Below are 25,954 nucleotides of genomic sequence, written 5' to 3'. Positions count from 1 at the left end.
AAAATAAAATTTTTTAAAAAAACAAACAAAAAATAAATTTCTCTTCTGGCTTTTCATATGTCAGGTTTCAGAAAGGCAATTTTCTTTTTTGCAGCAGAAGTCAGAGGAATTAACTTTTTAAAAAATTTGTTAATAGAAAACCTCGAGCTACTAATCTACTGCCACAGCTCCACAGAAAGCTGCTTGTTATCTCAAAGAAGGTTCTTGATTTTGTACCATAGTGAACAGATGAAGGAAAAAAAAGAACAGGTCAGAGATGGGTACAGACTCTCTCAATCAGGAAGAAAAAAGTTAAGCAAACAAACTAGCAATGAACAGGCTAAGCATCAAAAAACGTAAACAGAACAAGCAACTGTAACACCAAACCCAGTCATTTATTGCCTCTCTACTACTTAAATAGAGCCTCTGGCAAGTATTAGGGATAAAGCAGTACATTTTCTCAATGCTGAAACTGGTAATGTCAGAGGAGACAAATTAAAGCTCCTGCAAGCCAGGCTGATAAGAATCAGCTAAACAGAGAAAAAGGCACTCTCAGGTTAGGAGTCTTATCAATGCGAACTTTATCTAAGGCCTGCAGCATTGCCAGGTCTTGTGATACTTCCAACACATTTTCTAAAATGAACAGCAAATAATGTTCATTCCCAACAGGGCAGAAATCTAACATGTAGGCTATTTTATGCCTTCTCATGGGATGATAGAAGTCCACCTCCATAAGACTTTTCTGCCATGCACAGATGATGATTTTAGGGTCTGCTCACAGAGCACAGTGCAGAAATCCCTAGGACAACCTGCATAAGTAAGACAATATGCTGTAGCACAGCTACATGCTGCTCCTGCTTCTGTATCACCACAGCTGTTGGCAAGATGCTGGGGCTGGAAAAGCCTTACAGCTCAGGAAGAGCACCAAATGAGCTCTGCTAGACTTGTTTCCAGACTGAAGCGTACAGAAAGCCCAGGTCCTACTGTGCTGTAGCCTCCAGCGCTCTCGCAACAGCAGTTAGCAAAGGCAGAGGTAACACACAACCTTAGAAGAGCTGCTCTTGCTTTTGCCTTCATTGCCTTCCCCCTCAAAAGTTACTTCCATGGTCAAAAAGAAGATGGGGAAAAAAAAAAAAAAAGGCAGAACCTGAGAGTAACAGTACTGGATAAGGCTAAAGGTCTGCTTTGCTCAGCATCATGACTCCAGCAAAGTGGTCAAAAGCGGATCATCCATGAAGAAGCCTAAGGACAGAGTAGACATGATTCTTCTGCTGGGTATACATCCCAGTGTCCACCAGCCTTCTGGTGGCCTGAGGTCTCTTAAATCAGATGTCCTCTCAATCTTAGTACCCTTTGATGGATTTTCTTTCACATACCTCTTTGGTCTTCTCTAAGGTCATGTAACCCTTTAGCGAATACCACCTTCACATCCACATCTTCTGGTAAGGAATTCAATAGCTCAATTCAATCTGAGTGCAGAACCAACTCTTTTTATTTACTTTGAAACTGCCTCCTGCTAGTTTTACATTTGCTACACACCAGTCTTGTACTGACGAAGGCAACAACCATTTGATCTCTCTTTGCCCCTTTGATCCATCATTCAAGGCTCTAATTTGCAATACTGCTGAACCCATCAAATGTGATCGTGCTGGTAGGTGGGTGAACTGCAATAATCAGCAAAATCCCTCACAGAAGACAAACACAATTTGTGGAGTCATGATCTGTGATGCCAGGCATGGCTGAAATTCCTGGGATTTCTCAAGAGTCAGAAGGGAAGATCAAGAACTCTGATACGAGCCAGGAGCATGCTTCTGCTTAGTGCAATACTTCGACAAGCTGGATGCAGACATTGCTGAAGGACAGAACAGGTTCATGGTATTAACTCCCACTGTTTTATATCAGGTTCTGTTCTCAGGATAGAGACTGCATGACAATAAATATATCAGTGCTGCTCAGGCAAACATAAATATTAGAACAGTCATACAGTATATTAAAATAAATAGCCAGACCCTAAGGAAACTAAGGCAAATTATGCAAGTTCTTAAAAAATTTAACTCCGGTTAGTGTTGACCTACATTAAATCCATGTCCTTTTTGCTGTTCTACCAGTGCATCTTCCCTTATTCTCCGCAGTATTTATTAAAACCAGTATGACAGACTTTGACTACATATACCTTAAAGCAGGAATTGTTGCTTCTTTGTGTATTTTAACAGCTACAAATGGAGTCTCATTACTGATTATGGCTCCTAGAAAAACTAGTGGGAAGCTCATATTTTAAGTTTTGTTGCATTTATCTGCCAACAAAACCAGTTATATTTTCAAGACAAAAACTGTTTCTGTGTCTTGAAAATGGCTGATTCCATAACTAAGTTATCTTCAGCACTGAGTTTCGAGCTAGTGTTTAAATTAAGAATTACTGTTTTAGTCCTCCTGATGATCATTTTTCAGTTAGAATTTCACTTTTGAAGTATAATTAATATATGTTAACTGCTTGAAAGTGGATGAATCAAATGTGCATTTAGCAGCCTGACACAATTCTGTCATAATGTAAGAATTCTGTGCCTTTAACAAAAAACTCCTGATTTTACTGCATGCAGTTCAGTGTTTATCAAAGTGCTTACACTGAATTTCAAATATTCCAACACATGTATAATCAACACCTGAATTTTTTTATTGTAACATCAAAAAAATCAAGCAAGTGCGATCTACAGACAATTCAAGTGTTGTATATTTGTGTCTGCAAACATGTACATTCACAATTCGCAAAATTTTAATACTATGTACACTCTATATTGTCTGCAGCAGCTCAGACAGATTTATTCGTTTTACGCAACATCAAATCAGAAATGGTCCCAATTGTGCCTCTCCCTTCACTAGAAGGCATTTGTATTACTCACTGGCAGGTTTAGGGAAAAGAGATGACTAACACCTTGTCCTAAAGCATGTTGAGTACTGAAGGCTGCTATTTGCTATAAACTTAGGTCAAAGACTTTAAGAGATGAAATTTGGATACAACAGTTCAATTGGTTTGAAGGAGGTTCAGGAATTTCAACTAGTAGGTTGCACATTAACACTCCGTGATGTTTGAAGAACATTCTTGAAGAAAAAGGTGCATCTGTAGTTTGTGTACAGAGCTGATACACCACCACCCGCCCCTAAAAAAAGAAATACTATGCTTTCAAAACTAGATTGTCAAAGCTTAGGCAACATTATAATCAATTGCTGCCCATGCAACTTTCATTTAATGAACCTTCACAAGGACAGTACCTAATCACATTTGCTCTTACATGAGAATGCATTTCTTTACCATATCAGTTTCAACAGACCTCACAGGCTCAGGACAGCAGCTTCTTATTTTTATTTGGGGAAGGGGTGGCAGGTCACACTTTAACTGGCAGAAATGCTTGGTTTTCACAGCTTCTGTAACCACGACAGCACTTACAGGTAGGTGCAAGCAAAGCCATAAGCAAACAGGAGCTACATACACGTTTGGGTTTAAATCACTTGCTCAGCATCATACAGGAACAAACAGAGCCAATTCTCATTTCTCTTTTCTTTAGCTGAGTGTGTAATTTGCTACACTCCTTTCACATTTAATAGAAACCAGCCTTCAGGCATGGAACAACATTGCTTGAATCCTTGAGCACTGTTTATCACGTGCACTAATCAATAGGATTTTTGGATGGAAAAAGTGATCTAAAATTACCAAACTGCATATGCAAATGGAGCTCAAATTTAGTTTAGGTAAACTTGTTTCAGGTATGCCTTAATTCCTGAATATTTTGACTGTAACCATAGCATCATCCAAGATACTATGAGCACTAAAAGTTTATGTGGGCTCAAAACTCAACAGGGATACTTCATAAAAGGAAAATCCACAAGGGCCTGTTAAATAAAACACGATCACACCTGGGTCTGGATCTCTTTGAGCTGTGAATCATTAAAGGCTGGAAGAAGTATTTTGGGGAGGTACCACTATGCTTCTGTGTTGTTCTTGTACTCTTCTCAAGGCGTCTGCAATTGGCCACCACTGAGGACCACCACCATCAGCTAGATGATCTTCGGTCTGACCCACTACCGTGCTGTCTTCTCTCCAAATGGTATCCAGCAGAGTGGCAACACTGGTAACATCTTGCTTTTTGGTAAGTGGTTTACAACTGGCCCAACAATAAATGTGATTAAAAATATCATATATTATCCTAATGATTTAGGACATAAGAAATTCTGAAGATTGACAGTACCCTCCTAATGTAAAAATGTGGGGAAGCTTTCTAAGGATGTAAGTCAAAGGATTTCTGAATGTTGTCTCATTCATTTCCTTTATTTACTTTCTAACTACAAATAAACCTTACTTTTTTTTTTTTACAAAAATACCTAAAAGCAGTCATTAGGGTCTTGTTATGCTAAAATGCCACATAAATATGTAAAAGACATCACCTTTGCCTCAAAAATACTTACTGTAGGCCAAGATAAAGTAGATCAACAGCAAAACAGAGCACTCAATAACCCAAATTACTTGAGAGGTAGTTTGGAAAAGGTTATCCGAGTTCCACGATGATTTTGAGAAAAAAAGTGAACAAGCAAATAAGTGGCTGAGAGTCCTCCTTTAAATGCCCTGGTGTAACCAACTACCATCACTCAGAAACTGAATCCACAACGAGCTTGATTCCGTCAAATGGGTTTAGCACTCATCTTGTCAGCATATTTAAACAGCTCACAGCATACAGGAACTCATTCTTCCGACTGAAGCAAAAATACAAACAACTAAACACGTGGCCATCTTACACAATATTTGCAGAACAAGGAGGAGACACCAAGAGCGAAGAGCAGACAATTCAATCATTCAAACGCAAACCGAAACAGAATAGAAAACTCAAAAGCCAAGCAAAACCAAGGGTGCATCCCTACAACTAAAGAACATCAGAGAAATGTAATGTAAGTAGGAAAATTCTGATTCATTTTAGCAGTTAAACTCTCAAGATCTGCCTTACATCCAACATCCCACAGCAGTGAGTCTCAGTTTTCAAACGGTATAAAATACTAATCTCTAGAAAGTAGCCCTTCATAACCTTAAAGCTGCACCACAGTTAATACATAATCAGAGTGAACAGGTTTTAACAAGTGACTGAGAAAAACTGCAAGCTATAAAACACACCTTGGATTCAGTACAAGCCTACAGACTATAATACTTCTAACACTAGTCTTTTGACATGCTTAAGCGAGTGTAATAAAAAGCATCTCAATATTACAAAGAATTCCCTCCTACAAAAAACAAAACCCAAACCTTACTCCTAGCCAGACACAAAGTATACACTTTTGACAACATTTGATGCTGAAATGCAATTCAAATAAAAGTCAAATATTAGAAAAAACAAACATCTCCACATTGAAGTGTCCAAAAAATTACTTTAAAGAAGACATTTTGAAAACCCACTAGCACTAGTCTTATGTTTAGGAATTGCTTTCTAAGAAAGGCAGGGGCAAGAGTCTTTCCAGTCCCTCTACTATCTCTGCTGTTACCACTTACGGGTGCCAGCCCAGTCCCAGTACTCTTCAATCTGTGTGCATAAGAGGTAATCCTTCTACTAACAAGACTGAGATTTGTCTATATATTTTGTATTAGCTGTGTCTAGTTTCCCAGGTTCACAGGCTCCTGCTAACATTGACGCTTATTTGTGCCAGTACGTTAATGATATTTTTGAAACATCTCTTCAATAAAAGGAGAAAAGGGGATTTTTATTAAACACTACTTGACACCGTAAGATTCTCACGCTGTTGTGTACCTTTCATCTGGGAATTTCAGTAATGTAAGTCCAAAGGCTTTAAAACAGAAGAGAAGGGAGCAGGCTAGGAACACATAGCCTCAAGAGAGCTCTGCTCGAGCTGCTGGGGAATTGCACTTGCACACATCTATGTTAGAATAAGACTTTCTGGAATCGTCTCCTTCAGTGACTATAAAGGAAGGCTTGCACAGGCTAGCTCTGACCTGAAACAAAATCTTTAGGATATCAGGTAGCCTTAGGAATCTATCTGATAAAGGCATGTTGCCCATTTCACAAAAAAAAAAGCTAATTGAAGCGCAATACTTTTATTTACTACTATGACTGTGTAAAAACCACCCCCCACTTTTACTATAGCAACTGCAGTTTGAGAAGCACCCTTAGAATTTTTAACTGTACTTAAGACATCATCGGACTGACTAATATGTAACTGGTAGGTAATATCAGTGAACTAACAATTTTTTTTCCAAAGAATTCATAAATCTTTCACAAAAAAGATTTTTTCATTAGAAAAAATGAATGAAGTACAATACTAGAACACTATTTTTCTGACTGCTTAGTCCATGCAGTTCGAATCAAATAACAAAAGATTTGGAAATTCGCCACAAACTTTCCAAGCAAGAAGAAGGAATTCAAACTAAAAGATACAGACAATGAACCAAAAAAAAAGAGCTGAGAAATAAAAAAACCCTCTAAAATAGCATTCAGAAGAACATTACATTTCTAATTTTCCCTCATCATTTTTCCCCTTTCATTTAAATAAAAAATATTAATAATTTAAGCTTTTTTTCACAGCAGACAATCAGTTTACAAAGTTATTTTTCAATTTTATGGTATCCTACCCCAGAAATATAACAGATGACTCCTTTTTTTTTTTTACTCTACTAATTTCTTGAAAAGTACAACTGAGAAGGTGCAGTTGTAATAATTTCTTAAGTGTTTCAAAGCAAGCGTCCACACTCACCAGCGCTGCTGCTTTCAGATTTTTCTTCTGGTTGGCTTTCTGGAAAAAAAAAAAAGAAACAAATGAACAAAAAAGGAATCGTAATGTTTCTGTGTTGCTTATTTGAAATTACATCTAAAAAGTGGGTTGCAAAGCAAAGAATGATAAATTATGATAAAATCACAATCATTAGGTTTGATTAATGTTTATAAATTTATTTTCTGAAGAATAACTTGCCACAGGGAGCAACAAAAAAAAAATCCCCTTCAGTGCCCAAACGCACAACTTAAATGAAAGAACTCCATTATACCTCTGATGGAGCTCTGCAGGAATGAAGTTACACATTTATACAAAATCAGTAGTAGGATTATACATAAGCAATTAATATTATATATATATCCATGTATCTCACGCCAGACATGAATATTATTTTTTGTATATTTAAAAAAAATAATTGACGTTCTGCAGAAGAATGCTCTTAATTGGCATTAGGTAAATTTTTGAACTTGATCAACCTCTTCTGTACCCTTTCTGCAGATCACGCAAGGATTTATTTCTTCAATCTTTCCCCTTTCTGATCATTGGCCCTCAAATGGTACTACAGCCCAACTTGTTAGGTATAAAAAATACGCATAATCAGAAATATCTCCTGTTCCACAGAGCAGAGAACCAAAGTACGTATGAAGGAAAATCCTAGACACAAGGGTTGCAAAGTGACTCACCAAAAAATTATCACTCGGGTGAATGGTAGAGTCAGATTCAGAAACTGCTTTCTGCATGAATCCAGCATTTCAAGAGATGGCAGCCAGCAGATGTATTTTGGTAAACTGAGTCCTAACACCTACCAAGTCCTATGAAATCAAGCCCCTACATAAATTCATCTACTTGAAATTTGACTGCTCCTCCTATATTTCTCCTTTTTACGCATCTCCTGAGGTAGAGAATAAAAAGAACATTTGCACTTATCTGAAATACAGTTAAAAAATGGTAAAATATACTTGTCCTTAGCTTTCAACTCAGAGATGTCACAGCTATCATTACAGACTATTTACTTACAGGCGATAGCGAATTACTGCTCCAACTCGGAGAGTTATTTTTAAGTTCAGTTAGTTTGATCATTTCTGCCATTACAGACTGGGTATTAACAGAACTGAAAACATGAAATATTTTACAAAAGCTTTTTCTTGCCACTGATTCTTGCTGGCTTTCATGGCTGATGGCCCTGTTTACTCATTGAGATGGCTGACAGCCTGAGGACCAATGCAAATGGAAAAAGCAGTATCTCACAGATCCTTCTTTCTTGGACGGTGGCTGTCGTTAGTCTTAGCAGCTGAAGGCATGTGCTTTCTCACTGAGAAACACCATTATATGGCCTCTTCCCACCCATGAGCATTCACAAAGCAAGTTAAGACCCCTGCCAATTTTCAGATATAGCCTGTTGCAGAAATAGCCTATTTGCCTAAATTTGCAGGATAGCCTGTTTGCAGAAAAACATGTATTTTCTCATTGACTTTTTTTGTGTGTGTATTTAGCACATTTACAGCATAACGCTATTACTCAACCAAAACGCTATTACTCAACCAATACCCCAACTCAGTCATAATTTAATTAAGGAAACATTCAGTACATACACAAGAAGCAAAGAGGACAATGAAGAGTGTGCAAACATACTAAGATATCAACCCCTGCCTGGACTGAGATGTAAGAAGCAGCTGGATTTAAAGCTGGTTCTTTTTAACTGTTTCAACAAAAAGACTATCTTCCTAGCCAAAACTACTGCATAAGGTATCACACCTAAAAATTGTTAATGGCATGTCTGATACAAACAACAATAAATGTGTATCATGTCTACATGGGAAGTGTGTGTGTTTGCTTGTATGTAGCAACAGCATCTGCCCTCAAAAGCAGAGACAAAAAAACAAAATTCAAGCCTCGCAAAAAAGTGTGGTTTTTTTTCCTCATCATTAGACAATTTCTTTTTGTTATGATTAAGTCCCAAGTCTCTGTGTCAAAAATCTTCTAATTTCTAACATGAAGAAGGTAAAGGAAGTTGTACTATGTCTACTCAATATATTTTATCAATGCAGACTACAGCCGCTCAGCCTCCTCCACAACATGCAAGATTCATAGATAAATGTCAACAGGTTGAGGTTGTTTGGTTGGTTGTTTTTTTTTGGTGGTGGTGTTTTTTTCTTGGTTTTTTTTGGGGGGGGGAGGGTGGTGGGTTGTTTTTTTACACATACATCAGTGAGAATGAAAAAAACAAAGACATTTAAAGTCACTGAAGTAGGCAGAAAGCCAATTCCATTCCCATCACACTGAGCCCATTCTAAGATCCCATATATTTTATGCATCACATCCTCAATTGTTTAGATTTGTACATTAATATTCTATAGTTGTAATAACAAAAATGAAAATAAAATTAGGAGCTTACCCCTGCCAGCCAGCTGAACTCATTTTACAGTAATTTGTTAATCCTTGAAACACTCATATGAAATAAGTAAACAAATATAATTTCAAGTTTTTAGAGATGGAGAAGAGAGATTATGTAAGCAGTCACAGTTGTTTTCTAAATGGACCGTATGTCACAATAATACATATGAAATCTTGACCCATCAAAATGCTGCCTGTAATTAGACTAGCTTGAGTCACATATTCTGCTTTTCTGATCATGGGTTGCACCTTCTTTATGTTCCTCACAAATATTTAGGAATTTGCATAAATGCCAGAGATCTGAAAGGCTGCTGTTGCTTCTATCTCTTTTGATCGTGAGGCTGCTGATAGTTTTTCCTCTTCTGCTAAGAGCAGTCCATAAAAGACTGAAGTACATAAAGGAACAAAGAAGCATTAAGTAAGACCCCCGAGCATTTTGGAGACTGAAATGTGTGGTTAAGTGACAGCCTCAACAAATAGGGAATTGGAAAGTATTGTTAAAGTAGACAGGTATACATCAAAACTCCTCAGCAGGCAGAGCTAAGAAGGCAGAACAATGAGAGAGGGCGTTTATTTCCTAAATAAGAGTTTAATGAAAAATTTGAGCAGTCAAACATTCATCTAATAAGATTAGATTACCACAAGGCATCAAGATTCTGAGCACTATGTATTTTACTGAAAATAATGAAATTTAATTATAGGAGTAACTGCTTGAATGAAAGAAAGAAACATCTTTCCAGGATTTTTATTAGTGTTTCTTCCCTTCACATTTCTTTAAATGGCTGGATATAGCTGATATTTCAAAATACAAATATACAAAATACAAACCTCTGAATATCCATTTTCACTGGAATACAATCACACATTGTAAGTTATACAGTAGGCATGATTCATGTACAAACTCAGGAAAAAAGGTCCTTTCACATATGAGAAGCTGTATAAAGGAAAAAAACACAACCCGAAACAAGGGGAGAATATTCAAGGGGTGTGGGAATAAAGGAGCTGTTCTGAGGTATATAGGCAGAGTTTTATGTGTGTTATTGAACAGGAATACAAAAAAAATTGAATTTCATGAACTGAGATTCTGAAAGAAGAGAAGACCCCGAAAACTGGAGAAGAACACAATGTTAAGAGCCAGCAATCTTCTGTGAAGCATGAAACAGTGAAACAATTCATGCGTGAATGCTACTCAGAAACAAAGGTCTGGTAGTCATTCTGTCAATGGAATTCTCTGAACACTTTTTACTTTCAGTAAGATGGAACAGGCATGAAGGAATTTAAAGTCACTAAAATAGGTACTAAGGCAATCCCACTTATGAAGGGGGAGTTGTGAAGATATATTCAAAATTTCAATAAAATGAGTCATCTCACCCAACTTTACAGAAATATCTCATACTTTATTTGTGCCTACAGTGTAAAATCTTCCTCTCCACCTATCAGTCCTTTACATGTAGGGATGCAATTGCCTGCCAAGGTCTGTGTTTTCTCAAGTCACATTAGTAGCACATTTTTCCAAGAACTAGCTCAGTGAGAAACTTTTATCATTATCTATCACATACCTGCATTTTTTATTTATATTTAGAGCCAGCAATCCTAAACTACCTGCTGGCAGAAATATTAAGCAACAGGCAATTAAAGTAGTAAGGGAATTAATTTATAATCACAACCAGAAAAGTCTGCTGTTAAATGTTCCCATTCCTTCAACCAAGAAAGAAACTGTCAAATTATAGCACTTCCTTATGCCAGGGTGTCTTCCAGTAGGAAGCTCAGAAAAAGACAATTTTAACCAAACACACCCTATATCAAACCCACGACTTGCCCCTAGATAGTTCTTAGCTATCCACGCATAAGAAAAATTCATTTTGTTCCATACAACACATTGAAATACATGCAAAATGCTCTCCTTTCCTCCCGCCCAAAAAATTACAGCTATGATAGCTGATGACAAAGATAAGATAAAATGACTGGAAGCACAAATAGCATTGTTGCATAGCAACTGTTGATGTACATATGGTGATGTTTATGGAACAGAATGTAGTTCATATTTAATGCAGAACTGAAACCAGCCTAGACAGCAAGACCTAGACATAAAGAGACAACTATGCTTTGGATCCCTCTGCAGTCATCACAGAAGCCACACTTCCTGACAGTTTTGCTAAAGTGATGTTCAGGAACACCACCACAGGTCTTAGGGATTTGCCCAGCAATGAAGACAACACAATGTCTCACATGTGCCAATATTTTGCAACTACCACTTTGAGAGTGCATTGTACTACTCTATTATTCATTACAGCTATTTCAAAATACGGAAACAGGAACGAAAAGAAACAGGAGAAACACAAGTTATCCTAAACAGAAAGTGCATCGCGTGTGAAAGCCAGCATAGACCAGATATTTAATAGTATCAGGGATGTGATCCCCTTCATCCAGCTTTATATTAGCTCAGATCTAGTACACACACTGCAGAAGACCAAGAAACTGCAATTCATTAAGACTTTGGACATAACAAATGGCACCTCAGAAGAGCCTACTGCTGTCCATTAACTAATATGGGACCACCAGATATGCAGAGGTTTTATAGTGTAAGAACCAAAGGATTTCTTCCAACTGCAACAGGTATTAGAAGCAAGTTCAGTTAAGACAAAGCAAAACAAAAAAGACAGAAAATCCATTCAGAAGTCTAGAAATCACATCATGCAGAAAATATTAAATTACTTGTCAAATTTGATCTCTTTTGCTTGCTCTAAGTGACCTGACAAGTCAAGGTGAAGTGCTGAATTATACAGAACACGTACACTTCCTGCAGGATCTTCCAAGATTACAAAGTATTTCAGAGGCAGCTTTGTCCTCCCTCATTCATTTTCTGAAAGATCATCAAAAAGATGGTCACTACAACACAAGGATCCCAGGATTAGAGGACAGCATACAGAATAGATCTTAGGGCTTTCAATGTGCCCCCAAAAAAAGGGTTAAAAAAAAACCCAAAACACCCAAAAAAACACAACCAAAAAAATCCCACCCTTTACAAAAGAAACCCAACTGTTTTATGCCATTTGCTCCATTTTAGGTAAGTTCAGTCCTCAAGAAGGGTACTGACTGGGAGCAATAGTGCATGAAGCACTTTTTATCCATATTTCATTTGCATAATTCCTCAAATGCATCCTTCCAGGTGCAACATTAGCAATGCCATTGGCAGTTCCATACCAGCTTAATCTTTGGCCCACAGTTCAAACTGGCATGTTGATTCTGTTACATGGTGCACTTCACAAAAGGAAAAGGAACAAGATCATCAACGCTTTTCATAAAAATATGCTAATTATAATTTGAAGACAAATACTGGTTTGTGAACACAAGAACGAATGAATTTCAGTTTCCTATTACTGTCTCTTACTGTGGATCGACTGATGTGCAAAGATGTGTTAAGTTTTTACTGAGTCTTTTTCCACGGTTGATATAATTTATCAATGTCCACATGTTTTTTTTCCATGTGGACTTTCTGGCATCAAATAGGGTAGCAGCCTTTCTTTCAGTTGGGATATCCGTATAGTTTCGTTCCATTCTTCAGACACCTGTTTTCACACTAGCCATAATTTACCGTGGAATTTGTTGAAATTGGCCATGGAGCTCAAAACATATTGGCGATACACATTTGAACACAAGAGTATGGCTGCCGGAACATGGTGCCTGTAAGAAATCTGACTGGAATTTGGAATATTTCTCTTTATCTTCACACTCATCTTTACAAACAAAAAAAAAGTCATGCAAGAAAAGAACATTAAAGTTTATTTTTGATTGTACAGCCAATGTCAGCTTTAACACAACAGCAACACATTGTAGCCATTTTGCATTTAAGCGAGTTTCATGAAAACTCACTGACTGCACATTATGCTTGCTAATCTCAAGCAAAACCAGTTTTGGCAGGGTCTATGCTTATTCAGTGCTTCATTCCAAACATTTCTCATTTCACTAACTACCCTTTGCTCCTGATTAACATAATAACTTCTACTCAACAGATCCATGGTCCTTCAATAACATTTTCTGGTTGCTAAGAAATGCAAGATTTTAATTGATTAAATAAAAACTGGAAAGCTTCTAAGTACCTAAAGGTTTTGAGACACTAGTATTACAGATGGTAAAACAGAAATAAATGGGCATCTTCTAGCTATCACATTCTAATGACTTTCATTCCAACTGATGACAAATACTCCACATTCAAGTTAAGCATCTGCACTCACTGCAGCTTAAGTTACTGTTAGAGGTTTTTGAAGCAATATTTTGTATCAAAAGGTGTCTTGGGAAGCAAAACTACATGGGATTTACAGCAAACATGCAAAAGTCACTGAATGTATACTCTAAACACATCTTCACTCCTGAAAGCTCTCTCTTTTGTCAAGCACTCTGAGGTTGGGGCTCAGAGAAATTAAAAAGGATGAAGTACTACTAAAATGCTTGCAATGTTCTTGAAAACTTGCTCCCTATCTCTTTCCACATTTGCAATCTATGAATTAAAAACCCCAGTATTTTTAAACTGTTGCAAGTCACACACATGAAAATACACATTTTTTTTAAAGTGAAAAACCAATAACATGATTACATTAGTTTCAGAGAAAGGGATAACAAATGAAAAGTGCCTGAGTTGTAGCGTAAGAGCTTGTATTTCTAAACGTGAGACAGCTACGCTACTTGTACCTTAATATCTCAATGCTCAGCCATTACATCGTTAAAACAGATTTTTAAAAAGGAAGTGGTCAGACTTACTAAGTATTCGAACTCTGTCCTGTGACTTATGATTCTCCCTCCCTCATTTATTTGATATAGCATCACACTGCCATCACAGCAATTACTTGCCAGCCTATGAGCATCAAACCATCAGAAGCTGGTCATGCTGTAGTTTTCTGCCCCACAGAATGCAGAAGTATCAAAAAATATCACTATTATTTGTCTTCTGAGAACACCAAAACATAAATGCCTGAAACTGAGATACCTTCTGCACACAATGAGATATGCTGTGCAGAAACCTTCCTTCTCTCTCTAACATCCAGAACATGATCATGTAATTTCAGTAGAAAACCTTACAGCACATGGGAGTTACATGCAAGGCAGTCTGCTGAACTTATTGTACAGTGTAACACTACCACATCCCTTAAGTCTAACATGCAATTTAGGACATAAGATCTTGAATATCCTAATCACTCATACAGCTACTGTGCTGAACTTAAGGCAGGCCAAACAGCTGAAATCCAGTGAGAAAAATGATAACCTTAGTGCTGCACTGTTTGGTTTATGATCTTATTAATCTTTAATACATTTAAACCATATATATACTTCAACAAAATGTGGTGAACAGATGTGTTTATTGCTAAAATGGATCTGTTCAACTGGACAGAGGAAGAATCAGTATTCTTATGAAACTATATTCACAGCAGAGACCAATTCCAGGAAAAAAAAATATTAGTTGATCCCAAAAGTACATGGGAACATAAAAACATTTTTTCCAGTGAAAACCCTAAAGGGGAATACACAATGTACTGCACACCACGCGCTCTGTTCTCTTCAGAAATCACGCTCTCTCTGTTCTCTTCATCAGACCCACAGCTGAAATGTACATAATAACCCTATGTGGAGAACTTAAATTAGTTGCTCAATCATGTGAAGAAAAGAGACAAACACAAAAAAAAAGTACAACAGTCTTATATATGCAGACAACAGCAAAACAGAGCTAAAATCTGACTGCTGAGTCTTCCGGCCTTCACAGCATTCCATTTATTGAAATCATGTATACTGGAATAGTAACAAATAACTAATTCTAACTTACCTGCTGAACTTTCTGTGAACACTGTTAAGGTCTGTCCTCCCACACTTTGCAAAAGAAATGGATGCTCCCTTGGTGCACTGACTGAAGTAGGTTTTCCTCCAATATCACTGATGCTTGCTAGCTCTTCATTCAAAGTAAATGACACCTAACAGTCACAATTATCACAGTGTTACTAAACAGAGACTCAATTACACAGCTTTAGGAGTTGTGGGGAAACAAAAAGAGAGAAAACACAAGCAGTACAGCACATTTCCATTTCAAAAACAGAGTGGGATAAGAGTCTTACTATATTGATCTCTTGTTGAAATACAGAATTCAAAGCTTTCATGTACTTAATAAAATTTACTCATCTTTTAAAAAATCGGAAAATTAGTTCCTCCTGAAGCCAGAGAACAATTTGATTTCACTTATTAAAATGTAAGGCATAATAGGTTTTCAGACATTGTTCAGTATGAGTGCTTTACAATGTTTCACATAGCCAGCTGAGTTCCAGAAAAAGTGCTAATGTACCACGACAAGTGTTATTATCTTGGGGACTCCTGAAACACATGCAGCCCAGGAGAGGTTCAAATACAGCTCCTTTGCTATGTTTACATTGTATGTCCAATACAGGAGCTGAGGAGGTACTGGGGGGACTGGATAACCAGAATCCCTAGCTGCAGAACACAGTAAGAAACCTGAAGAGGGATATTTCAGACCGGCACTGTGTGTTTTTCCTGTATATCCTGCTCAGTCTCATTCTGCCATGCAACAGGGCATGTGGGAAGCCACCCGTTCTCATGAGGTTCCTCACCGCTTGGCTCTACACAGACTGCAAAATGTGCTTTGTAGCTCTCATTAATATCAAGATTTTGGTGTAGGGCTCACAAAATTAGGGAAGTTGGCTCATATTCCAGCCTAGAAGAGTTCAAGCAAACATCCAAACCTCCAGTAGAAGGCTCTCCACTTATTCTAAAAGGAGATTGGCTAGGTTATCAAATGGCAAATGCAGCTTGCTTCCCTGTCATTTTTTTGTTCACAGTTTCTTCCATTTCAATGACAGACCTATGTGGTATTTGAAGTAATTCTAACTAACTTTCCTTATCTCCTGTGAAAGATACAGGAAGTTACAATCACTCACTGCGGCTGCTAACAAAAGCAGTTACTTTTGCAGGCAGAACAACCTTCAAGTTGCTTTATATTTAGTAGAACCAAATTCCAAATACAAGACAGAATATTTTCTGAAATTGCAACCCGCCATCTCCAGCTTCTTTTGCTTTATCATCATCCTCCTTAGTTCCCAGATAGCCTTTTGCACTAACACATCTCAAAATGTTCAGAGAGGAGGTCGCTACTACGATTGCTGCTTACTGATGGGTAAACAAGCTTAGGGAACAAAGAGACTTGATGAAAGTCCCACAGTAAACCTACGGACAGAGCTACGAACAGAATTCTCTCCTCCCGATTCTGTGGTACAATGCTTCATTACAGGTGTAACAAAAAATGTGTGACATTAGAAACCAGCATGTTCTAAACAAATTTTAGAATTCAAAATATAACACGTTCACAGCCTTTGTATTTAGTAATTACTTACTTCTGTTCTTCCTTGATTTCTGCAAAAGAAAATATTTAATGTTTTAGTTTCCATGTTCTAATTCCACAAGTTTAGCTTCCCTGACAAAAAAACGAATTCAAATTCTAGTTTTGTTAGTCATCTTCACTCCTGAGCTGCTCAAATTTTTTTTGATGCTGATGCCCAATAATAAATGGGAAAAGTCAGCAGGTGAGAACAGAAGCAGCAAAATAGCACATAAGTCAAAGAACATTCTCCAGTTAGATGTGCATATTTCTTGGGTTTAAGAAATCAAACATCATGTAATGGGATACAGCCACTCCCCAGTATAATTTCATATAATTTATATTGATAATCACTACACAAGCAAGAACTTTTCAATTTTCAGAGAAATATGCACAGTGTTTGCAAGAAACAGGATTTATGTACTATAAGAGGTGCAACATAACCTATGTTACTGCAGGTTATTTCTTCTAAGAATTGCAACTAATAAAGGTACAGTAAAGGCTTACTTGGTAATCCTTAGTTTTCCCACTTCACCCCTTCCTGAAGCTTTACTCCACTGTTGTGACAAGTATTTGGGGACCTAAAAAAAGAAGACAGATTTCAAAGAAAAGCAGGTTTTAAAATTCTATATAAATTGTGTAGGTGTACACACTTTAAATGTGTTTACCCTGACCACTTCAGAATACAGTACGATCTAAACACAGTAGATAATATATTCTATTAGGGAAAGCGAAGAGAACAATGTCGCACAAAAATAAGAGCAGTGTAGAGTGCCAAATTTCCCAAATGATGGAAAAATATTATAATATCTTTAATCTCAAATACTATTATCAAATCATGAAAGGCAAAAAAAGATCAGCATCATATTCTTCAACTAAGGAGTCCAAATAATTTTATCAAGTAATACCATACTTTAAAATATTTATCAGATATTCTCATCTCTCTACAAAGGAAAAAAAACCACAACAAAAAAAAAACAACCAGGAGAAGTTAGGCAATAACAAATCAGAGACCAGAAGGTGCTGTGAAGGGAAGGCTCAGAGAGATTCAGCAGTAAACCACAGCCCTACTCCCACCAGATGTCCACTTCCTCAACAGTAGAACTACCCTATGCAGATCTGCCTCCCATCACTCATTCCCACCCCTCCACTCTACTGAGAAAGGTCTTTGTGCAGCTGGTCTGTACATGGAAAGAACAGACTGATCTGGCTGGGAAGTGTGGGGGACTTCCATGTTTTAGCTGTGCTAACTTTATATTTAATATATTTATATTTAATATAATGGAACAACCTAACCTGGTTCCCAACCCATTTCACCGAATAACTGCACAAAGCAAAGGTCAGTGCAGGGACAGGAACAAGCAGCCCTGCTTAACCTGATGTATCCAAGGAATAAAAGCTGCTCCAGTGATGCTGACTCACCTACACACACTTTCCTTCAGTCACAAAGGTTTTGGTATCTGCAACCTCAGGTGGCCTGGGCTTATGATAGACAGTAAAGACAACTACGTAACCAACCAACAAGCTGGAAGCTGACTTTCCAAGCAGACCTGGTTTTCCTCTTTTCCCATCACTGTAGCTGAAATCACAGCCTGCCTCTCCACTCTCTGGCCAAAAAAGTACGAGCTAACTACTGCCAGGTAAACTAGACCCCAACAGCTGTCACTTTCATGGCCAGCCTCAATGCCTTGCTGCTGCCACTCTGCTGCACACCTGTGCTCTTCAGGCTCCCAGACGTGTCCCAGATGTGACGACACGTGCACGCCTGTGTGCAGCAGCAACAGCACTTCTTTTTTCTGGAGAGAGTAATGCCAGGAGAAGGTGTCCAGTTCTCCCTAATGATCAGGCAAGCTTAAAGACGCCAAAAAACATTTATTCTGCGAAATAAAAAGGTTAAGTGTTTATTTCGATACATGGTACTATGGCTGATGAACATCTATAAATCTAAGTACTCGTATGAGGGTACAGTTTCCCAGGACTTCAAAAGGTGGACTACACTGGTGGCTACTGCCACCACCCTGCCTCAGAGAGGAGCTCCTAGCTCAGCCCGAGCGTTCAACCCCAGTGAGGCACTTCAGGCTTCTCAGCTTAGCACATAGGAACAAAGAACTCCTCTACCTTCTCTGCTCCACCACGTGGCATCAGTTCTAGCCATGTCTACCTTTCCCTGCAAGTCAGCTCAATCATTTGAAGTGTAGAGTGCAACATTTTGCAGATCACATAGATTTGCAGATCACAGGTTTATTCCCCACCATTCGGCAATTATGACTGTCTTTTCTATGATGGCTTTTTATAAAGACTGAACATGACACATTAGTACAACAAATGTGAGATTGGAGTAATTTGCCCCCTACACACAAGCTATTAGACATAGAAGTACTGTGGCACATCAAGAGATGGAATACAGACCTGAGGCAATAAGGACAATCTCACAACTGACTATTTAAAAGTAACTGTAAAATGGTCAAGTGATATGGAAATTACACTTCTTTTTTCAAAAGGAAGTAGCTGAAAGCAGTCTAATAGAAGCTACTACTTCCTATAAACCCCTTTCTTTCTAATAAGGATGCAGCAGTCGCTGGGAGAACATCATCTTAAAGACCTATAGTAGTCTCAGTGTCTAGCAAAACAGTGACTTGTTAAAGGACAAATAATGTTCCAATGCCATGTACTAAAGAAGGATTCTGATACAGGAATTTTATATCTTTTTTCTTCATATGCTCATGACACATCAAGACAAACCTACATTCTTTAATTTTGCAGCAATGTTCTTTACTGGTACCGCAAAGTTTATTCTGGCTCAGAATAAACTTTATTTCAGCTACTGAAAACAGCTGTGCCCACGTAGAAAAATGGTATGAGACACAGCCAGTGAGAGAGAGAAACATACTAAGTGATGCCTGTGGCATTTTCTGTTTCAAGCAGCAAAGAGGCACTTTGTAGTCTGATTTTTGCTTTGAATAGAATAAAGCTAAGCCAAGTTTCACTGTACAGCTGAGGAGGCAAAGAGCCTGTTCCAGGAACTTGCTCATAAACAGCAACCTGCTAACTTTCTAAAGCTCAGATGAATTTAACACTGACCTTGCATTTACCTGTTCTTCAAAAAAAAACCAGAAAACACCTTGGTACTGGTGCTTACCACTTCCCTTTAGTCTCACAGCACCTGATGAAGTACTGTAGAATAGCTAAAAAATCAAGATGTCCTCCAACTGCTCAGCCAAACCACATGTCAGTCCAGGTTTCCATAAAGTCCTAACACTGGGTTAAAAATGCCACAAATGCACAACAGAAAGCCATGAACTGGTACAATCTATTGATACATATTTTTTTCCACAGTTTTCAAAGCGGTAATTTTCTACAGTGGATTTCATGCCAGATCAGATATCATTGTCTTTTTAAAGTCAAGATAAATGCTATGACATGTGCCTCAGCTGACTCAACAGAAATAGTAGTAGTGCTTGCACCTAATCTGTACATAATTTATATTGCCAGGTAATAAGGTAGACACATATTCACAGAATCACAGAACGGTCAGGGTTGGAAGGGACCTCTGGAGATCATCTAGTCCAGCCCCCTGCCAAAGGAGGTTCACACCCAGAGCATGTTGCACAGGGTCGTGTCCATGCGGGTTTTGAATATCTCCAGAGAAGGAGACTCCACAACCTCCCTGGGCAGCCTGTTCCAGTGCTCTGTCACCCTCAAAGTAAAGAAGTTTTTCCTCATATTGAGATAGAACTTCCCATGTTTCAGTTTGTGCCCACTGCCCCTTGTCCTGTCGCTGGGCACCACCGAGAAGAGTCTGGCCCCATCCTCTTGACACCCACCCTTAAGGTATTTTTAAGTATTGATAAGATCCCTCCTCAGTCTTCTCTTCTCCAGACTAAACAGACCCAGCTCCCTCAGCTTCTCCTGGTAAAAGAGATGCTCTAGTCCTCTGATCATCTTTGTAGTCCTCTGCTGGACTCTCCACAGTAGTTCCTTGTCCTTCTTGAACTGGAGGGCCCAGAACTGGACACAGTACTCCAGGTGTGGCCTCACTAGGGCAGTGTAGAGGAGGGGGATAACTTCCCTTGACCTGCTGGCCACAGTCTTCAAGCATGAGTGGACAAAGAGGGAAGGATTCTCATGCTGTTAAAATCACTGACTTTCTATATAATATAATCAGACAGGGAATTTATTCAGATTAAGAGGTTGCAGATCAATCACACTTCTTTCAGCTGCATGGGAAACAGTCTCGAAGAGTGCAATTAATTATCTTTCTGCTGGCCTATCTGCAGTCCTGGGCTATGCAGAGAAAGAAAAAGGGTTATGAAGGACTGTGATCAAAGGATTACTTCCAGCTATACACAGTTACTTCAGCTAAAACCAGATGGTACTCTCAAAACCACATGCTAAACTCTGTAGCTCCATGCTAACACCATAAACAATCACAGGGAAGATTAGATAAAGTCTTACACGCCGTAGACATCTTACTTTGCCATTTGCTTTTAACTTACGGAGAACAGTCAGTTTTCAAACTCTTAATGCTCCTTGAAAGAATGTACAGAAAACAAGAGCAACCTGCTTTTACAGAGCTGAAAGAATTTTCCAAGATCCCACAGCAGGATTTTGAAAAATGTACACTCACAGAAAGACTGACTTGTGGACAGAGTACCTGCCATACTGAAAGGCTACTGAATGTTTTCAAGACAACTGACCTTTATTCTGGGATTTGCAGGTAACACTCTTCTCTCCAAAAAACACACAATTTAATCACGAGAAGAAATCTGACGTACTAAGTAGCATCACTTCAAGACCTCTTCAGACTGCTGTTTTCTTCTTACTACTCACATCATACAAAGACTTGGGCTCCAGTATACGAGGCACCCTGAAGGTAGTGTACGACACGAGGGCCCCTGCTCCCCGCATCTTTCAGCTTATTCACAGCTCCCTATCTGCCTTTAGGACAAAACAGACCAGCAGCCCCTATCTGTAATAAACTGCTTCCAATTTTCTGTATGAAATTAAATAATCTCTTTCTCTATATAGCAATCCATATGCAGTATGTACATCAGAAACTGAGTGAGGCTGATGTCAGGTTCTATGTTCTCGTTTTCCTTTGAACATACAAAAAAGAAATTACATAAAGATATCATCTTTCTAAATATAGATCAATGCAGCAGATTAAATAAAAAAACCCAAACCATCACACAGGGAACAAGAAATTAACAATTCTAATGGCTAACACTAAATGGGCTTCACTCTACCACAAGTACATAACCAACAGTTCTTATAGTATTTCCCTACCTTAGCTTTCACTGAAAACACAGAAAAAATATTCCAGTTGCTTTCTGGGTTTGTACTAAAGTGATTCACTGTATTTCTGGTACCTCCTCTTACTGTTCATGCTTCTAAAGTACTCATCACTACATTTTTTTATTGCCTGTTAAGTACTCTCTCTGGAATACTTCCTGTGCTAGCATAATACATGCTAAAAGGAAATGAAATAAGCCAGGTTTTTTATTCCAGCAGAACTTACTGCTCTCTCCCTCAAAGGAAGGATAAATTCAGCCTCATTATCCTAGCTAGTGAAGATAAAAAGTATAGGTGCAACACACTGTCATGCCTCTGAGTGCACTGAAGGTCCTAGTAAGAAGGATGATTGTTTCCAAGTTCAGGTCCAAAGGAATTCAAAGGATGAAATCCTGCACATACCTTTCTGTGGTCTACCAACGTTAGCAACTTTGTAAGTTTTTTTATTTTTATTATACAAGAACACAGCCAAATTATAAATTCAGACCATGTGCATGAAGGATTACATTAACACTTACTTGGAAGAGCAATATTTAAGCGTTCCTCTCAGTCTAGTTTTCTCACTAAACCAGGCAGTACCCTCTGCTCACAGAGCGGCATCAACTAGAAGCATAGTTGTGCCTGAAGATTCCTGGCTTGCTTCAAGAACCACCAAACTGTATCAGACTAAAGGACAAGTAAGTTCAGTGTCCTGTCTCCAAATGCTGCCAACAGCAGTACTTACGGAAAAGGAGAAGATAAGAAGAAAAGGTATTTCCCCAGCATGATATTCTAATTACTGTGATCTGTGACTCAGCAGCCCTGAGGTATGGGAGCATATTAATTTTTAATATCTCAATCTGATTTTCTTGCCTGAATTCGTCTAATCGCTTTTTCAGGCTTCTGTGAAGTTTTGACATTCGCAACTTGCTATTGCAACAAGCTCCAAAACTGAACTACATATTGTGCAAAATGGCACCTGCTTTGTTTACTCTGAGCCCCACTAGATGAATTAATTTGACCCTTAATTCTTCTGTTAGAACTGACTCTTTCTTACTCATTTCTTCCCTATCCACTGTGATGTTACTCATTACTTCCCAGACCTCTAAAAGACTTCCAAATCAATCACCTCGCCAGCCTGAAAGGTAAGAATGTATTTAGGAGTTTCCTCCACAGCCACCATTCCTTGTTCCCCAGATCATCCCTGGTGCTCTTCTCTGTACTGTTTTTAGGTCTACTGTATACTTTCCAGGATGGAGGATGAGACCAGAAGTACACACGTTAATCAGGATACAGGCAATATGATGGCATAATAATATTTTCTCTTCTGTTCTCTGTATCTTTTGTAATCATGCTTAATGTTGAATCTGCTCTTTTGACATTCTCTCAGTTTTCCACATCTACTGTGAAACTAAACCTGCTTTCTAATGACAACATCCATCAGAGACCAAAACGCTGTGTAAGTATTAGGTTAGTTTTTCTCTATGCACATCAGATTAGATTTTTCAACTCTGAATTTCATCTGCCATTTTATCATCCTGTCACTCAGCATCATGATACACTTCTGCATCTTTCTGCTGTCAGCTTTCATTTTTACTGTTCTGGACAAGCTATTACAATTAGAGCACTACGCAGTTTTTAGTAAGGTTTCATGAAAGCACATATTCACGTGTCAGTACAAAAGAGGAAGACAGATGCAGCAACCTACCCACCACCAGACTTGTTTTGCCATGCAGAATTACTGAAATTCTTCACCATTTTCAAGTGCCACAATACAATGTTTTGTTAGCTGAAGTATGATGGTGTCACACCCCCTCACCACACCGGACCAGTATCTGGGTTCTCCCCTGTCCCCTCAGGTTTTCTAGTTTCCTCATATTCAGATGAAACTTCTCGTATTTCAGTTTGTGCCCACTGCCCCTTGTCCTGTCGCTGGGCACCACTGAGAAGAGTCTGGCCCCATCCTCTTGACACCCACCCTTAAGGTATTTGTAAGTATTGATAAGATCCCCCCTCAGTCTTCTCTTCTCTGGACTAAACAGACCTAGCTCCCTCAGCTTCTCCTGGTAAGAGAGATGCTCCAGTCCTCTATTCATGTTTGTAGCCCTCCGCTGGTCTCTCTCCAGTAGTTCCTTCTCTTTCTTGAACTGGAGGGCCCAGAACTGGACACAGCACTCCAGGTGTGGCCTCATTAGGGCAGTGTAGAGGGGGAGGATAACCTCCCTTGACCTGCTGGCCACAGTCTTCCTAATGCACCCCAGGATACCATTGGCCTTCTTGGCCACAAGGGCACATTGCTGGCTCATGGTGAACTTGTCCATTAGAACTCCTAGGTCCTTCTCTGCAGAGCTGTTTTCCAGCAGGTCAACCCCTAACCTGTACTGGTGCATGGGGTTATTCCTGCCCAGGTGTAGGACCCTACACTTGATGGTCTAAGCCTGATTTCTATCCCCAAAGGAGGAAAAGGAGGCCACTACTGTTCCTCCCCAGAAAGAACACAGAGACAAAAACAGGGACACATCCAACAAGGAGTAGAAGAGGACCAGGGCACACACTCCCCCACTGGCTGCAAGTCTCCTCTTTCCTGAGCCAATGGTTCTTGTTACCAGCAGAAGCAGCCAAGACATCTTGATAGAAAGACCCTGCACAGAACAGAGCTGAGGCAGAGGCCATGGCGGCCTAGTTCGCAGCAGCCGACGTGAGCGTGGCCCTGCACCAGACAGGGTTTGACCTGATGATCTTTATACCTTTTCATAGTGCCTTCGTTATAGCTGTACCATTCTAGCACTAAGGTGAGATGTAGTGACAACGACATGGGAGCTTATTTTCCTTATTGCTTTTTTTTTTAACAATGACGTGAATCTGGAAGCGCTCAAACCTTCTCAGGCTCTCAAGAGTTTTGGGAAAATAAAAGTTACGCTCCCATGTTTACTACCCCTAATAAAGCAGGAGCCCAGGACAGCTTTCAGGCAGCCCAATTTTCCCCGTTTCGTGTATTTTACCCCCGCAGCCACCCGGGCTGACGCCACCCGCCGCTGCTGGCCCAGCCCCCGCGCCCACGAGGAAGGAAACGGGCGCAACCCCTGCCCGAGGGCACCGGGCAAGCCTGACGCGGGCCATCCCGGCCCCCCGCCGCGGGCCGGCTCCCCCCGCGCCCCAGGCACGGCCCCGCTCCCCGCTGCCGCCCGGCCTCTTCCGCGGGGCTCCCCGGCCGCCGCCACCCCGGGCACGGCGCGGAGCGGAGGCAGGCCCGGCCGCCACAGGCCGCGCCGAGCCGGGCCCGGGGGAGAGCCGGCGGCTTCTCACCTTCACGAGCCACATGCCCGTGTTCTGCTTGGCGCCGGTGAGGTCTAGCTCGCCCTTCTCGCTCATGGCGGGGCAGTTGACCGGGCCGAGGGGGAAGACGGGGTGGGCAGGCTGCGCTTCCTGCCTCCGCGGCCGCTGTACCCGCCCGAACCCGCACGGCAGCGCACCGCCGGCAGACGGTGGCCGGCGATGGACAAACCTCCTCCTCCCGTGGAGCGCGGCGGGGGAGGGGCGGGACGGCTGGTCGTCGCTGCGGGGGACCCGGAGGTTCGAGTCCCCGCCCCGGAACCACCGCGGGCAGGCGGGGGGGAATCCTCGACGTAGCGGCAAGGAAAGATTATTCTCTCCCTGTATTGGAAGGGTTATGACTGCACGCTGGAGAACAGCAGGAGCGTGCAAAATGATAGAGAAACTGGAGGAGAGGTCTGGAGGGGGAAGGATGTTCTGCCATGAGTGTGCTCTCCCGTGCGGTTGGGAAATGGCGGGCTGCGGAGCAGCCCCGGGGAAAGGGGCTGAAGCGTCACAGTGTGCCCAGAGGTCACAAACGTGAGGAAAAAGGAGCAGGTGAATCATTTGCAGTGGAAAAAAATGAAGAGTTAGGCTTAGCTTTCTGCAAAGGGTGCTCATGTCAAGGAAGAGCGGTGAAGACTTGACAGTTGGACTCGATGATCTCAGAGGCCCTTTCCAACCAAAAGGGTTTTATGATTCTATGAAGTGTTGGGACAGGCTGTCTGGGAAGGGGATGGCATCTGGGGCACTATGAAAATGGCTTAAGTCAGGAGAGAGCAAGCATCTTTCACCATCTCTGGATGTGTTTAAGAAAAGACTGGACATGGCACTTAGTGCCATGGTCTAGTTGACATGGTGGTG

General features: G+C 40.0%; 1 protein-coding gene across 1 annotated transcript in view; it reads right to left on the bottom strand.

Moving 5' to 3' along the window:
• GTF2F2 (general transcription factor IIF subunit 2) overlaps positions 1-25,260 on the bottom strand; it is a 96,383-nt gene extending 71,123 nt beyond the window's left edge. The window contains exons 1-5 of the mRNA XM_068423350.1: positions 25,085-25,260; positions 17,015-17,088; positions 16,524-16,542; positions 14,951-15,095; positions 6,724-6,762 (exon numbers count right to left, since the gene is read on the bottom strand). Of these exons, the coding sequence (XP_068279451.1) occupies positions 6,724-6,762; positions 14,951-15,095; positions 16,524-16,542; positions 17,015-17,088; positions 25,085-25,150 (343 nt within the window). The 5' untranslated portion in view covers positions 25,151-25,260. The remainder of the gene's footprint in view (positions 1-6,723; positions 6,763-14,950; positions 15,096-16,523; positions 16,543-17,014; positions 17,089-25,084) is intronic.
• Positions 25,261-25,954: the final 694 nt, after the last annotated feature.

Source organism: Nyctibius grandis, chromosome 2 (genome assembly GCF_013368605.1).
Source record: "Nyctibius grandis isolate bNycGra1 chromosome 2, bNycGra1.pri, whole genome shotgun sequence".
Taxonomy (NCBI): domain Eukaryota; kingdom Metazoa; phylum Chordata; class Aves; order Nyctibiiformes; family Nyctibiidae; genus Nyctibius; species Nyctibius grandis.
The sequence above is the reverse complement of the archived record's forward strand: the minus strand, read 5'-3'. Positions and strand labels throughout refer to the sequence as shown.